Consider the following 14,627-nt stretch of genomic DNA (forward strand, 5'->3'; position numbering starts at 1 on the left):
AAATGATTTAGTTCAATTACTCAACATTTTAATGAAAGGACAAGAGGTCCCTATCCTAGAAATCTTGAGAAAGAAATATTTAAATTCATTGTTTTAAATTTTTGTTAGTTGGCTAGGAAGTGAAAGATCCTTCGGGGACAAAAATTGAACTTTGGGCGCCATTATGTTTTTTCTAATATTTATAGAAAGCAAAGATATTTTTAAAATAAAAGAACAAACATCACACACTATATTTTTATATTATTAATTGCGGGAGCTGGGAGATAAAATTTGTAGAAGCAACAAGGGCATTGAAAGCTAATATTATTATTTAATTATTTTTTAAACTTTGTATTTGTTTATGGATATATGCATATATGCGAGGTTTGTTCCTAAAGTAAATGTACTGATTTTCCTATGGATGAACAGGTAATGCAAAATGTCCTTGATATATAACAACGCGTAGGTTGTGAGTGACCTTGGCTGCTCATAGTACATAGTTGTTTCAACTAGATCGATAGAGTTAGTCGTGTGCTACTGTTGTTAATGTATGGTATTGTTTTATTACCTCGTGTTTGCAATGGAGGAAAATATTGAACGTTACACTATCAAATTTTGTGTGAAATTCAACAAGTCTGTCACAGAAACATTTGATTCTTTAACCAAAGCTTATGGAGATGCCACTCTATCAAGAACTATGGTTTTTAAGTGGCATAAAGCTTTCAAAGAGAGCGGAGAAAATTTTGAAGATTAGCCTTGTTCTGGAAGACCAACCTTTTCAACAAATGATTAAAATGTGGAAGTGGTGCGAGCTGTGCATTGTGCACAAAGAATTTGTATCTGCAGGATAGACAGTTAATAGCACCTTTTACAAAGATGTCTTGGAAAGACTTCGAAAATGGGTTTAGTGAGTCCGAATGAACATTGTACATGATTGTGTCCTGCATCTAGATAATGCGCCAGCTCACACTTTGCTTTTAATTCAAGAATGTCTGGTGAAGAAAAACATTCCCCTTCTTTCACAGCCACTCTACAGCTCAGATCTAGCTCTGTGCAATTTCTACCTCTTCCGTAAGTTGAAATTGAATGGTCATCATTTTGGGATGATAGAAAACATAAAAAAACTGTAACCGAGCTACACACACTTAAGGAAAATGACTTGCGGTACTGCTACGAACAGTGAAAGAAATGTTGGAACCACTGTGTAACTTCCCAAGAGTCATACATTGAAGGAGATAACTTGTAATTTCAGATATGTCCAATAGATAAATAAAAAATCAGTACTTACTTTTGGGACAAACCTCATATGTATGTATATACATGTATAAGGTATATATATTTTTTAGCTAAGCATGTGTATATGTTCTTATAAATATTATATAAATTCTATACATATTTACATAAATAAATAAATATACATGGGTGGTCTGAATTGTTCTCAGCCAATGAGAACAAGCTAGTGCTCAGCTAGTGAAAATGAGAATTTGTGTTTTCAAAAGGATTTTATTTTTTAACATTTCATCCAGTCTTGTTCCAGTGCCATTATCCCATCTCTGTAAATGTTGCTAAGTACTTGTCTACAACCGCAATTACTTCTTGTTGGACGAAAAACGCTGACAAGCGAGGAAGACTTTGAGTTTTGGGAAGAGATGGAAGTCCGAGGGAGTCAGATCTGGAGAATAGGGTAGATGTTCAAGTAATTCATATTGCAAATTCCTCAATTTTCCCATCACCAAGACACTTTTGTGGACAGGTGCATTGTTCTGATGGAAGATGATTTTTTCTTTTGTAAGCCAACTATTTTCACAGATTTTTACATCCATTTTTGTTAGAAGGTATTCCCTTGTTATTGAAGGTATAAGAAGGTACTTCCCTTGTTAGAAGGTTAGAAGAGTATTCCCCAGTTATTGTTTTACTTTTTTCAAGATAGTCAATTAAAAGAATTCCTTTCACATCTCAAAAAACCAACACTATGACCTTTCCTGCTGATGACAGTCTTTACCTTCGGAGCTGAAGAACTGGCCTCTGTCCACTATGTTGATTGTTGTTTTGATTCTTGTGTGTAGTTGTGAATCCATGTTTCATCCATTGTCACATATCAAGGCAGAAAGTCACTCATGTTTTTCGTAAAACGCGCTAAGCTCTTTTCAGAAAGAGTCGTGCAAGTGCTTTTTTGTTCCACTGTGAGCACATGCAGCTTCCATCTCTTGCAAAACTTTTTCATATTCAATTCTTCATGCTAAATGTAACTGGTGCTTTCTTTTGAAATCCCTTCAGTCTTAGCAGTTTTACACACTATATGCTGACCTTCCAAAATCATATTGTGCGCTTTTTGATCGATTTCTTGTGTGTTTGCACTTTTTGGGCACCCTTCATGTGGATCATCTTGGATGTTTCAATGGCCACGTTTAAACTCAGCCACCCATTTTTTCACTGTGGAAATTGAAGAAGATTCACCATACAAATTTATGATCCTTAAATGAATTTTAGTCACTGCAAGTGATTTAGATGGCTGCTTATACAGCCAATTGTTGGATGGAAGACTTGCAATTTTACATGGTGCCTTCTAACAATTGTACCAACATGTGGGGGAGAAATCATGTGACTAGTGCTGCAATTTATGGATGAGGCAAGAACTTTTCAGATCACCCTCTTATAATTTTTTTTTTTTCTTTAAAATAAAATTTTAGTGTCCATCATTTTTTAACTGAAGTTGGTTGGGGGGCCTGAAACTTTGATGACGTTTGATTTTATTTTTGGAAGGTAGAATCCATTTTGTAAAAAAACTGGTATTTAAAATTTTTGGTACTGATGGGAGGGGATATAAGAGGTTAGAGGCCTTTGGTCTCAAGGGTGGCTGAGACACAATTATGGTTCTTTGGTTCTTTATTAATGTAGAATACATGAATAAACAATTTGAACATTGCAATATTGTAATTTCAGTATTTGATGGTCTCAAGTTCCTTCGCAGATAAGGAAGCCTGAAATTCCAGAACACCTTGATTTTTTTCTAATGGTAGAACATATTTTTAAAAAGAATGGTTCCTACATCAATATTTAATTTTTTATATTTAAGGGGCAGTAGGAATTAAGACACCCTTGGGGATAAGGGAGTCTAAAATTATGTTATCTTTTTAAAGGTAGAACAAATTTTACAGAATAATGGTTTGAGTACCTGCAATGTGTCAGTTTTTATTAATTTAGTTGGGTCAGAAGCGGTAGTCTCAAAGGGGAAATAAAGGCTGAACTGACCACTAAACACCAAAATAATGTTCTTAATTTTTTTGGCACAATTTAAAAAAGAAAACTTTGAATATAACTTTGTTTAATCAGAGGTTTAGTATCTAGTGCCAGTTAGGGGTATGAAGGCCTAAATATCTTGGATGCTATAATTAAAAAAAAAATTCTGTTGGAAGGACACATTTTGCAAAAGAACAATTTAAACATTCCAAAATTTCAGTTACTTTTTTTTAATTGAGAGAAGCTTTAAGTCTTTGAGGCCAAGGAACCTGAAACCTCTTCATATTATTATATTTTTAATTATTATTTGGTTCAACAGAATATGGGATGAAAATAAATGTGAAGAAAACAAAAGTTACAAAGGTAGATGAGCATGTTGTAACAGAAGGAAAAATTGAACAAGCAAAAAGATTCAGATATATCAGGATAGTACTGACTGAATCAGTCAGTCAGTCAGTCATACCTCCTCTATGAATCATGAGACCTTGCCGTTGGTGAGGGGGCTTGAGTGCTCAGGGATACAGAGTAGCTGGACCGAAGGTGCAACCATATCGGAGAGGTATCTGTTGAGAGCCAGACTAAGGAATGATTCCTGAAAGAGGGCAGCAGCTCATTCAGTAGTTGTTAGGGGCGTAAGTCACAATGACTTAAACGGCCATATCAACATCACTCAGTCCTCTGAGTACTGCGCAGCTGAAAGCAATGGAAAACTACAGCTGTTTTTTTTTCCAAGAAAATGTGGCTCTGCATTTTCAAAAGCAATAATGGAGGCGCCTTCCTTGGTAAAATATTCCGGAGGTAAAATAGTCCCCCGTTCGGATCTCCGGGTGGGGACTACTAAGGAAGGGGTCACCAGAAAAGTAAAAAATAACGTTCTACGAGTCGGAGCGTGGAATGTTAGAAGCTTAAAAAAGGTTGGTAGGCTAGAGAATTTAAAAAGGGAAATGGATAGGGTAAACGTGGATATAGTAGGAATTAGTGAGGTTCGGTGGGAAGAGGAAGGCGACTTTTGGTCGGGTGACTTTAGAATAATTAACTCAGCGTCAAATAATGGGCAGGCAGGAGTAGGTTTCGTGATGAACAAGAAAATAGGGAGGAGAGTGGAGTATTTCAAGACGCATAGCGATAGAGTCATTGTAATAAGGATAAATTCAAAACCTAAACCGACAACGATTGTTAACGTCTATATGCCTACAAGCGCCCATGATGATAATGAGGTAGAATGTGTATACGAAGAGATTGATGAAGCAATTAAACACGTAAAAGGAGATGAAAATTTAATAATAGTTGGAGATTGGAATGCAAGCATTGGAAAAGGCAAGGAAGGAAATATAGTGGGTGAATACGGGCTGGGCAAAAGGAATGAAAGAGGGGACCGACTTATAGAGTTTTGCACGAAGTATAATTTAGTAATTGCCAACACCCAATTTAAAAATCATAATAGAAGAATATACACTTGGAAAAAGCCAGGCGATACTGCAAGGTATCAGATAGATTATATCATGGTTAAGCAAAGATTTAGAAATCAACTCGTGGACTGCAAAACTTACCCTGGAGCAGACATTGATAGCGACCATAATTTGGTGATAATGAAATGTAGATTGGGGTTTAAAAACCTGAAGAAAAGGTGTCAGATGAATCGGTGGAATTTAGAGAAGCTTGAGGAAGAGGAGGTAAAGAAGATTTTTGAGGAGGACATCGCAAGAGGTCTGAGTAAAAAAGATAAGATAGAAAATGTAGAAGAAGAATGGGAGAATGTTAAAAAGGAAATTCTTAAATCAGCAGAAGCAAACTTAGGCGGAATAAAGAGAACCGGTAGAAAACCTTGGGTTTCAGACGATATATTGCAGCTGATGGATGAACGTAGAAAATATAAGAATGCTAGTGATGAAGAAAGTAAAAGGAACTATCGGAAATTAAGAAATGCTATAAACAGGAAGTGCAAACTGGCGAAAGAAGAGTGGATTAAAGAAAAGTGTTCAGAAGTGGAAAGAGAAATGAACATTGGTAAAATAGACGGAGCATACAGGAAAGTTAAGGAAAATTTTGGGGTACATAAATTAAAATCTAATAATGTGTTAAACAAAGATGGTACACCTATATATAATACGAAAGGTAAAGTCGATAGATGGGTGGAATATATTGAAGAGTTATACGGAGGAAATGAATTAGAAAATGGTTTTATAGAGGAAGAAGAGGAAGTTGAGGAGGATGAAATGGGAGAAACAATACTGAGATCTGAATTTAAGAGAGCATTAAAAGATTTAAATGGCAGAAAGGCTCCTGGAATAGACGGAATACCTGTAGAATTACTGCGCAGTGCAGGGGAGGAGGCGATTGATAGATTATACAAACTGGTGTGTAATATTTATGAAAAAGGGGAATTTCCGTCAGACTTCAAAAAAAGTGTTATAGTAATGATACCAAAGAAATCAGGGGCAGATAAATGTGAAGAATACAGAACAATTAGTTTAACTAGTCATGCATCAAAAATATTAACTAGAATTCTATACAGAAGAATTGAGAGGAGAGTGGAGGAAGTGTTAGGAGAAGACCAATTTGGTTTCAGGAAAAGTATAGGGACAAGGGAAGCAATTTTAGGGCTCAGATTAATAGTAGAAGGAAGATTAAAGAAAAACAAACCAACATACTTGGCGTTTATAGACCTAGAAAAGGCATTCGATAACGTAGACTGGAATAAAATGTTCAGCATTTTAAAAAAATTAGGGTTCAAATACAGAGATAGAAGAACAATTGCTAACATGTACAGGAACCAAACAGCAACAGTAGCAATTGAAGAACATAAGAAAGAAGCCATAATAAGAAAGGGAGTCCGACAAGGATGTTCTCTATCTCCGTTACTTTTTAATCTTTACATGGAACTAGCAGTTAATGATGTTAAAGAACAATTTAGATTCGGAGTAACAGTACAAGGTGAAAAGATAAAGATGCTACGATTTGCTGATGATATAGTAATTCTAGCCGAGAATAAAAAGGATTTAGAAGAAACAATGAACGGCATAGATGAAGTCCTACGCAAGAACTATCGCATGAAAATAAACAAGAACAAAACAAAAGTAATGAAATGTAGTAGAAATAACAAAGATGGACCACTGAATGTGAAAATAGGAGGAGAAAAGATTATGGAGGTAGAAGAATTTTGTTATTTGGGAAGTAGAATTACTAAAGATGGACGAAGCAGGAGCGATATAAAATGCCGAATAGCACAAGCTAAACGAGCCTTCAGTAAGAAATATAAGTTGTTTACATCAAAAATTAATTTAAATGTCAGGAAAAGATTTTTGAAAGTGTATGTTTGGAGTGTCGCTTTATATGGAAGTGAAACTTGGACAATCGGAGTATCTGAGAAGAAAAGGTTAGAAGCTTTTGAAATGTGGTGCTATAGGAGAATGTTAAAAATCAGATGGGTGGATAAAGTGACAAATGAGGAGGTATTGCGGCAAATAGATGAAGAAAGAAGCATTTGGAAAAATATAGTTAAAAGAAGAGACAGACTTATAGGCCACATACTAAGGCATCCTGGAATAGTCACTTTAATTTTGGAAGGACAGGTAGAAGGGAAAAATTGTGTAGGCAGGCCACGTTTGGAATATGTAAAACAAATTGTTAGGGATGTAGGATGTAGAGGGTATACTGAAATGAAACGACTAGCACTAGATAGGGAATCTTGGAGAGCTGCATCAAACCAGTCAAATGACTGAAGACAAAAAAAAAAAAAAAGTACTGACTGAAGACTGTTGGTGTAAAAAAGAGATTAAGAGGAGAATTGTAATGGCAAAGGAAGCCATTTTTAGAAAGAAAAACATATTGTGTAGCAACATGGCTCTGAACCTGTGGAAGAGATTGGCAAAATGGAGTTTGGAGTATACTTTTGTATGGTAGTGAAACATAGACACTGAGCAAAAAGGAAAAAGATAAGATTGAGGCTTTTAAAATGTGGGTCTGGAGCAGGATGGAGAAGGTAAAATGAATGGAGAGAGTAAGTAAAATAGAAGTATTAAGAAGAATAAATGAAGATAGAACAATATTGGCAACTATCCGAAAGACAAATGGAAACTGGATTGGGCATATGATAAGGAAAAAGGAGTAATGTACAATTCTTTGAAGGCTCCATTGAAGGTGAAAAAAGAAGAGGCTGAAGTTAAAAAACGATGTAAAAGGTAGTATGATGAGACGAAAAGAAAAGCATGGGACAGAAACAGATGCAGATGGAGACAACAGTGGTGCTAAGGACCTCCTGCCAACAGACAGAATACCACATGATGATGACAGCAGACTTATAAAAAGGTTTAAATGTCGTAATATTTTTTTTTATTTTATATATTAAATGGGCTTAGAGGTGAGCGCTCCATGCAGGAGGTAAGAAAGCCTGAATTTTTGTATACCAATATATTTATTAATTTATTTCTTTACTTGAGAACAATTTGTTAAAGATTGGCTCAAATATCACATTATTTCATTTTTTCTCTTTTATGACTTGGAATTGCCTTGAGGGATAACCGATGTTAGAAATTTTTTTTCAAGTCAAGCATTGTTGACTAGACCTTTCTGTGATCGTTAATATTATACAAAACTCTTGTACAATGTCAGTCAAGAGTATTTCACGACAACCTGGAGTAAAAAATGAGATACTAAGTACTATCTCATACTGCTGCCATTGAGAATATGCTGAATAAAGTTTTGTCCTCGATCCATTATAAATTTTTTTTACTTCAATATACTTTGAAATGTCATTGTAATCTTCCAATAGTATCATCAAGAAGAAAGTACTTACACCTAAAGCTATTCCATAATAAAGCTTATAGTCTTAATCCAGCTCCAGACATTATCACATAACATGTTTCAAAAGGTAAATTCAAAAACTTGTTTCTTTGGTGCAAAGCATTATATTATTTCACCAGCAGAAAAAATGCTTGAATATTGCTATGAAGTACTGGAAAACAATAGAATTTCTTACAAACATGTCCATATTGAAAGAACTATTTTTTTGAAGAGGAAAGTAATAAAAAAATATTTAAAAAATATAATAAAAAAAGTAATAGTAATAATATACATTTTTAAATTCTGCATGCCATTGTATTTCTGAATTCTCGTTAAAACCTTTTTTCTTTTATTTCCTACATGAACTTCAGTTTTGATTAGCCAAGTAGTAAATTAATTGACAGCATATTAAGGCTTTTCTGCTGTTTATTACCTCCCCATTTGTCCTGCATCCTGGCTCCTTTGCATCTGAGGATTCACTGTAGGGGTGAAGGTTAAAAAAGGTTTTGCTTTGATTTCAGTTTGTTATTAAGTAATAAAAAAATATATTTATGGTATTGATGACTGCATTATTTCCTGGAATTTTACTTACTACCATTAATTGGGACAAGTTTGTATTTTTATTTAAATAAATAAAAACTGAATAATATATAAAACAAGTAAGAGTAGTTCATTATTGCTGATGTATTAGTGAAAAAAAATGTTTATAAATTGATTGTTAAAAATACCCAGCATTGATTGGCTGTAATCTCTGGCAATTGCATTTTTGCTGTAGAAAATTTAAATTTATAACAAGAAAATTGGGCTTTAATCCATAACTTGTGAAATCAGTTTCAGAAATGAGGTTATCAAGAGAAGTTCACGTTTTTTTTACTTGATGGATCGCTTGTGTTACTTATAATTAGTCTTTTCATAATGCACTGAAGTAACAATTTTTGTTCTCTAGAGACACTTTCTGAGCTTTTCATAACATGAATTTTCTTATAGAATGAATTAAATTTTAATTTCCTCTTTCATGTATAGTAAATCTAATTATCTATAAATTACAAATTAATTCTAAATACCGTTGCACCGGTTATGTTTATTATTATTGCAGCTATTTTTGTTTTTGGTAGACTAATATGTTATTGTACTGCAAAATTAGAAATTATAGAAGTTAATATATTCAAATAAGCAAATTAAAAACAAATTTAATGTCTACATATTTAAATCATTAAGTGTTTTTTCACCTGATTATGCTATAAAGAGGAAGAGGTACTGTTTTTTGGTAATTATTAATTTTCTATTAACCCTACAACAGCTGCTTAACGAGGATTTCTTGAAAGATTAGTCGTTGACATTTAATTTACAATTGCACACAGTCTGTGACTAATCTTTGTCATAATTGTGGGCCTGTCCTAGTGTTTGAAAATACTAGAAATATGAAACATTTCTCTTTCGCACTGATATAAATCATGAGTACAGAATTTTTCTACAAATCAGAATGTGAATTATGAACATTGGCTGTACAGTAATGGACAGATAAATAAGGTGAGTATTTTAAGTTAGGAAAAATAGTGTATGAATCTATTCAAAATTAAAGTGCTCATCATTTGTTTCAGAACGATGCTTTGAATGCAACAGTATGGTGTCTGAAGTTATTTGCAAGCAGTGCAACAATAGTTACTGCAATTCATGTTTCAGTATGGTAATTATTTCATCATTAATTACTTTATTTAACTTAAAATTTATATGTCATTATTTTCATGTTTTGTATAACCAAGGTCTTATAATGCTTGAATTAGACATTGAAGCATTACACTTCAATTTTATAAATATATATTTAGTTTTGAGTAGTAGATGATGATTATGTTTAGATATAACTTCTTAGTATCATGCAAAGTAGCATATAATGTGAGTTTTCAGATAACGGTTGTATTATCTTCATGCTCTTAATTAAAATCATGAGGAAAGTAGTTGTAATTGAACTAATAATCATTAATAGAAATGAGAATAATAATTCTCTATCCATTATGTACTATATATTAAAAACTAAAGTTAAAAAAAAATAGTATGGATGCAAAAATGATGGAATAAAAAGTTAAATTTATGAACTAAATAAAATCCTAAATAGTTAAATTTATTCGAAGAGAAAGATTGAATCTTATTAATTTATTTTACTGATGTATTATAAAAAGTTGGATGTGTTAAATTGAAGAAAAGAAAGATTAACCTCATTCAAGATAACTTATAAATCAGTCAGTGTAATTAATAAAATAAATATCCCAAAAATTGATAATAAAATTATTCTTATAAAAATGATGCAACTACAAATGAGTTGTTAAAAAGATCTGAATAAACCTTTAGATTGTGATTTAATTATTGTTTTTATTATTCTTATTATTATTATTACTTAAATTTTTTTTAATATATTCATAACAATTTTGAGTTGATAATGGTCATTTAAAAATATTCATCATTCTTCAGAAATTATTTCAGTGAAAGAATTATTTTATAAGCCCTATATTAAATATATCTTGTATCAATTTATAATTTTTTTATTAGGAGTTGTGTATAACTTCCACAGATTATGGCATAATATTCTTATAACTTTCTTATCTAAGAAATAATTTTAAATTTCTCTCTCGGCAGAACAATTGTAAAGATATCCTTAAAGAAATTTATGAAAATTAATAAAAAATTATTATTAAACCTTGCATTTGCATCTCTCTTTCCAAATGCTGGCAAGACTCTTAAAGAGCTTAGAAAAAAAAAATATAGCTATCATAGTAGGTCAAACCTGTAACATGTGGGAGACTGTTATTGTCATTTATAATGAAGCCAAAATTGGCCATATTTTGAGATAATGTTTGTGGAAATGTTATCTGTTTCTTTTGTAATAGAACAAGATATTGTGTTGGCTTATTAAAATTACGTGCATTTTGGAGCTAAGTAGCTTCAAGCTAACACCTTTTTCTCATTGAAAATTTGTTATGTAGAATTATATTAATCTTCACCTATTATTAATTTTTGTCTTCAAAGTTGAACTTAAATAAAATTCAGTTTATAGGTCTATATAAATACAATGGAGGAGTTATTTTCAGGAGGATGGTAAATAGATATAAGGGAATTTATTGCCAGCCTTCCCTATCTCTTCTGTGAACATTTTATAAATATTAATTTCAGATGTTTAAATACATAAGCATTAAATTTTGAAGACTAATTGCAATAAACTTAATGTTTACCTGCTTGTACAAATTTACGGTTGTAACTAGTGTGTATTCTTTAAGCAAGTTTGCTATGCTGAATGATAAATTAAATACAATAGCAATTTATCATCTCATTTTCACTTATCTAAGCCTGAAATTGTTGGGTAAGATTTCTCAACATGCTCTAGTGGAATTTTTGAAATTTAGAAAAGAACAATTCATTTTACATCAGATTGTTATAAATATTACATATTTATAATCTACATATAACAGATTGTTATAAATAATACATCCACATAAAAATGTAGTTCTGAGAAATAGTGTTGTGGGCTGTTGCTTGCTTACCATCCAGGATAGAGCTATATTTATATATACAGATAAATTGTTAGTTCATCATAAAATACGTAACCTACTCTAAAAGAATAGAGCAGTTTTCATAATGAACAACTTATTTTAAAATTATTTTTAAAGACCCTGCCCGTTGGTTAATACAAAAAGTATATATATATATATATATATATATATATATATATATATATATATATATATATATATTAAAGATCTGTGGTTTTTCTGTACTACATTTTATTACTGTTATATATTACATATGATAAATCAAATAAGTAGTCTGTTATCTTCTTTTTTTTCTTTATAAATACAGCTTCATATTACATTTACTGGAACATTAAATTTGAGTAAATGCAGTATATTCATTAATTCTATTTCCATATGCAGTAAAGTGTTTATGTTTAGTATGTATTACTGAACTTTCTCATTATGTTTTATCACTATTTTATATTTTATGCACATGAACTATGTTTAAATACTCATTAAGAACATGTCATGTATAAACTTGTTTAGACAACCTTATGCCTAGTAGGATTTATACTGTTGTCATTGTCACCCACTAATGTAGTTTCCTTGGCATCTACTCTTATCATATATTTTGGTAAAAATACTAATATTATTTATATTCTTCCATCCAGTATTCAATGTAGCAATATTTCCAACTTTGTTCTCAGTTATGGAATTTTGTATTGACTTCAGAAAAATGTAGGGTTATTGATTATTAACAATATTTTTCAGTTTACAAAAATTTTAACTATATTTCTTAAGCACCATCATCAAACAAATGTAGATAACCTGATCTGAGACACATTTCACTTCTGAAAATGGTACATATTATGGTATATTATTATACAAGTTCAAGAAGAAGTGTTTGATGGTAAGTGTAATGTAGGAAATTGGAGATTTAAGTTTTCTTTCTCCATTCGCTGAACCCGATATACAGCAGTACATCAGTGTACCAAACCTATCAAAATCCTGGTGAAATTCAGGTCAAAAACTGAAAATTCACCCTGTTCATTGCAAAAAAGATACTTAATACTGAACTGTGTAACACAAAAATGTCTTGTAACACAGATGCTTTTGCATGTGTGATTTAAGAAATTCCAGTAATTATTTTGGAGTTATTATGTTTGTGAAAAACATATTTGTTCCATTTTTTAACACTGTTTGATCACAGAATAATAAACAAAATAACTATAATCCAGGACTACCTGTGACATTTTTTATGATTTGGATTATTTTGCCTAACAAAATTAACAGTATATTTATTTTAATTCAAGTGCATCATACATGTAGGATATAAGTCTGTCTTACAGTGAGAGTTGAATATAGCTTAAAAATATTATATAGTAAATTGTTACTAAATCTGTGTCTTTAAAACATTCAGTAGTGAGGAGTTTCACTCCTCAGTAGTGAGAAAACTTGCAGAAAGGATTAGCATCTCGATTGGATCATGCCATGATATTTTTATTGAAATATTGAACATGCATCAAGTTGCAGCAAAGTTTGTTCTTCATTTGATGACTGAACAGCAGAAAGGACACCAAGTGGACGTTTGTCGGCAACTTCTTGAACAAGTCTATGACTATGAAACATTCACATAAAGGATAATAATGGGAGATGAAAACTTGGTTTATGGCTATGACATCAAAACAAAAGTTCAATCATCAAAAAATTGCACATTACAAAAATTGCTACTAACACTTAAACATGCTGTACTCAAACAACAATAACAAAAAATAAATGAGATATCAACAATCCAAGAACATGTGGTTATAGAGGAGGTTATGCGGAACACAATACTGCCAAAACTGCACCTTACTAAATATCTGTTGGTGCATAATTAAAAAAGTTCAGTTATTTTTTGAACAGACCTCGTATTTTGTAATGCTTGGGTACAGTATATTATCACCAAATATATATGCCTTAGCAAACTTAAGGTGATGTGTTATTGTGAGACGCACTCTCTCATACGCTCTTGAGATCCCATTTTACATGTGAGAATCCCATTTAGTTGCCTAGCAATTGGTTGAGGTACTAACTTTAATTTGTGTTGATTGGCACCGACTTTCAAAAATAGTTATTTGTTGTAAATATTTTTACTTTAGTTAATAAATAATAATATAATTATTTGTAACCTATTATATTGTACTATTATTTTTTGGAGTCGGTTTTTATTTTTATTTTTTATAGATTATTTTGTTTTATTCATTAACAACATATGATGCAACTTTTTCAAAGTATTTTAAATTATGTTAAATTACATCAGAATACCTCTATACTGAAAATTTTCTTTTAATTCTGGATCTGTTTTTAAGTTAAAGTACATGAGTTAGTTATCATTTTTATATATAAATGTGTGTGTTTTGTGAGTTAATGTTTTTGTTATGGTTTCAGGTTCATAGTTCAGCTCGTTCATTAAAGACCCACGAACGGTTATCCTTGGATAGATCTTCTCCAGATACTAAACTGACAGTTCAGTATTGTCTTATTCATACTGATCAAAAAATAGAATTTTATTGTAATTCATGTAATAAGAATATGTGCTCCTATTGTGCAATTAGTGAACACATGGGGCATCAAGTTTTACACAAAAAGACTGAGGTAATGTTTTTCACTTTTTTTAAATTGAACTAATTTTTTATGTTGATGAAAAATGTTTTAGCGACTATGATGATTGTGAAACATTTGTATGTTTTTATATATACCTTTGTATTAGTTTTATTTCTTTAATACATATTTGTGTATCTTTCCTTAAAATATCCATGTGTTGTTCTATTTATTTGTATCATTGCTTAAAATTCAGGAACTACTGGACCAGTATGAGTGGTTGCTTTATCCGGTGTATTTATAGAATTTTGAGGAGAAAGTTTTTAGGTGTAGCATACTAACCCATGAACATCGTCATACTTGTTGAGGACCATTCTGAGTGTATTTCATTATCTCTTAACTGATGACTGTCCTTAAATCACATAAACTATTTATAATTAAGTTTTAAGCAAAATTTAATCTTGATTTTCTGCTAAAACATCATATTAAAAGCTTTATTATTTTATGAGAGCAGTTACTTTTATGTAAGTGGGTTCAGTC

General features: G+C 31.5%; 1 protein-coding gene across 1 annotated transcript in view; it reads left to right on the forward strand.

The window, feature by feature from the left end:
• qin (tudor domain-containing protein qin) overlaps nucleotides 1–14,627 on the forward strand; it is a 435,556-nt gene that overhangs the window by 21,239 nt on the left and 399,690 nt on the right. Inside the window, exons 4-5 of the mRNA XM_075382212.1 lie at nucleotides 9,603–9,688; nucleotides 13,935–14,141. Coding sequence (XP_075238327.1) covers nucleotides 9,603–9,688; nucleotides 13,935–14,141 — 293 coding nt within the window. The remainder of the gene's footprint in view (nucleotides 1–9,602; nucleotides 9,689–13,934; nucleotides 14,142–14,627) is intronic.

The sequence above is a fragment of the Lycorma delicatula genome, chromosome 1, assembly GCF_047948215.1.
Source record: "Lycorma delicatula isolate Av1 chromosome 1, ASM4794821v1, whole genome shotgun sequence".
NCBI classification, from domain to species: Eukaryota; Metazoa; Arthropoda; class Insecta; order Hemiptera; family Fulgoridae; genus Lycorma; species Lycorma delicatula.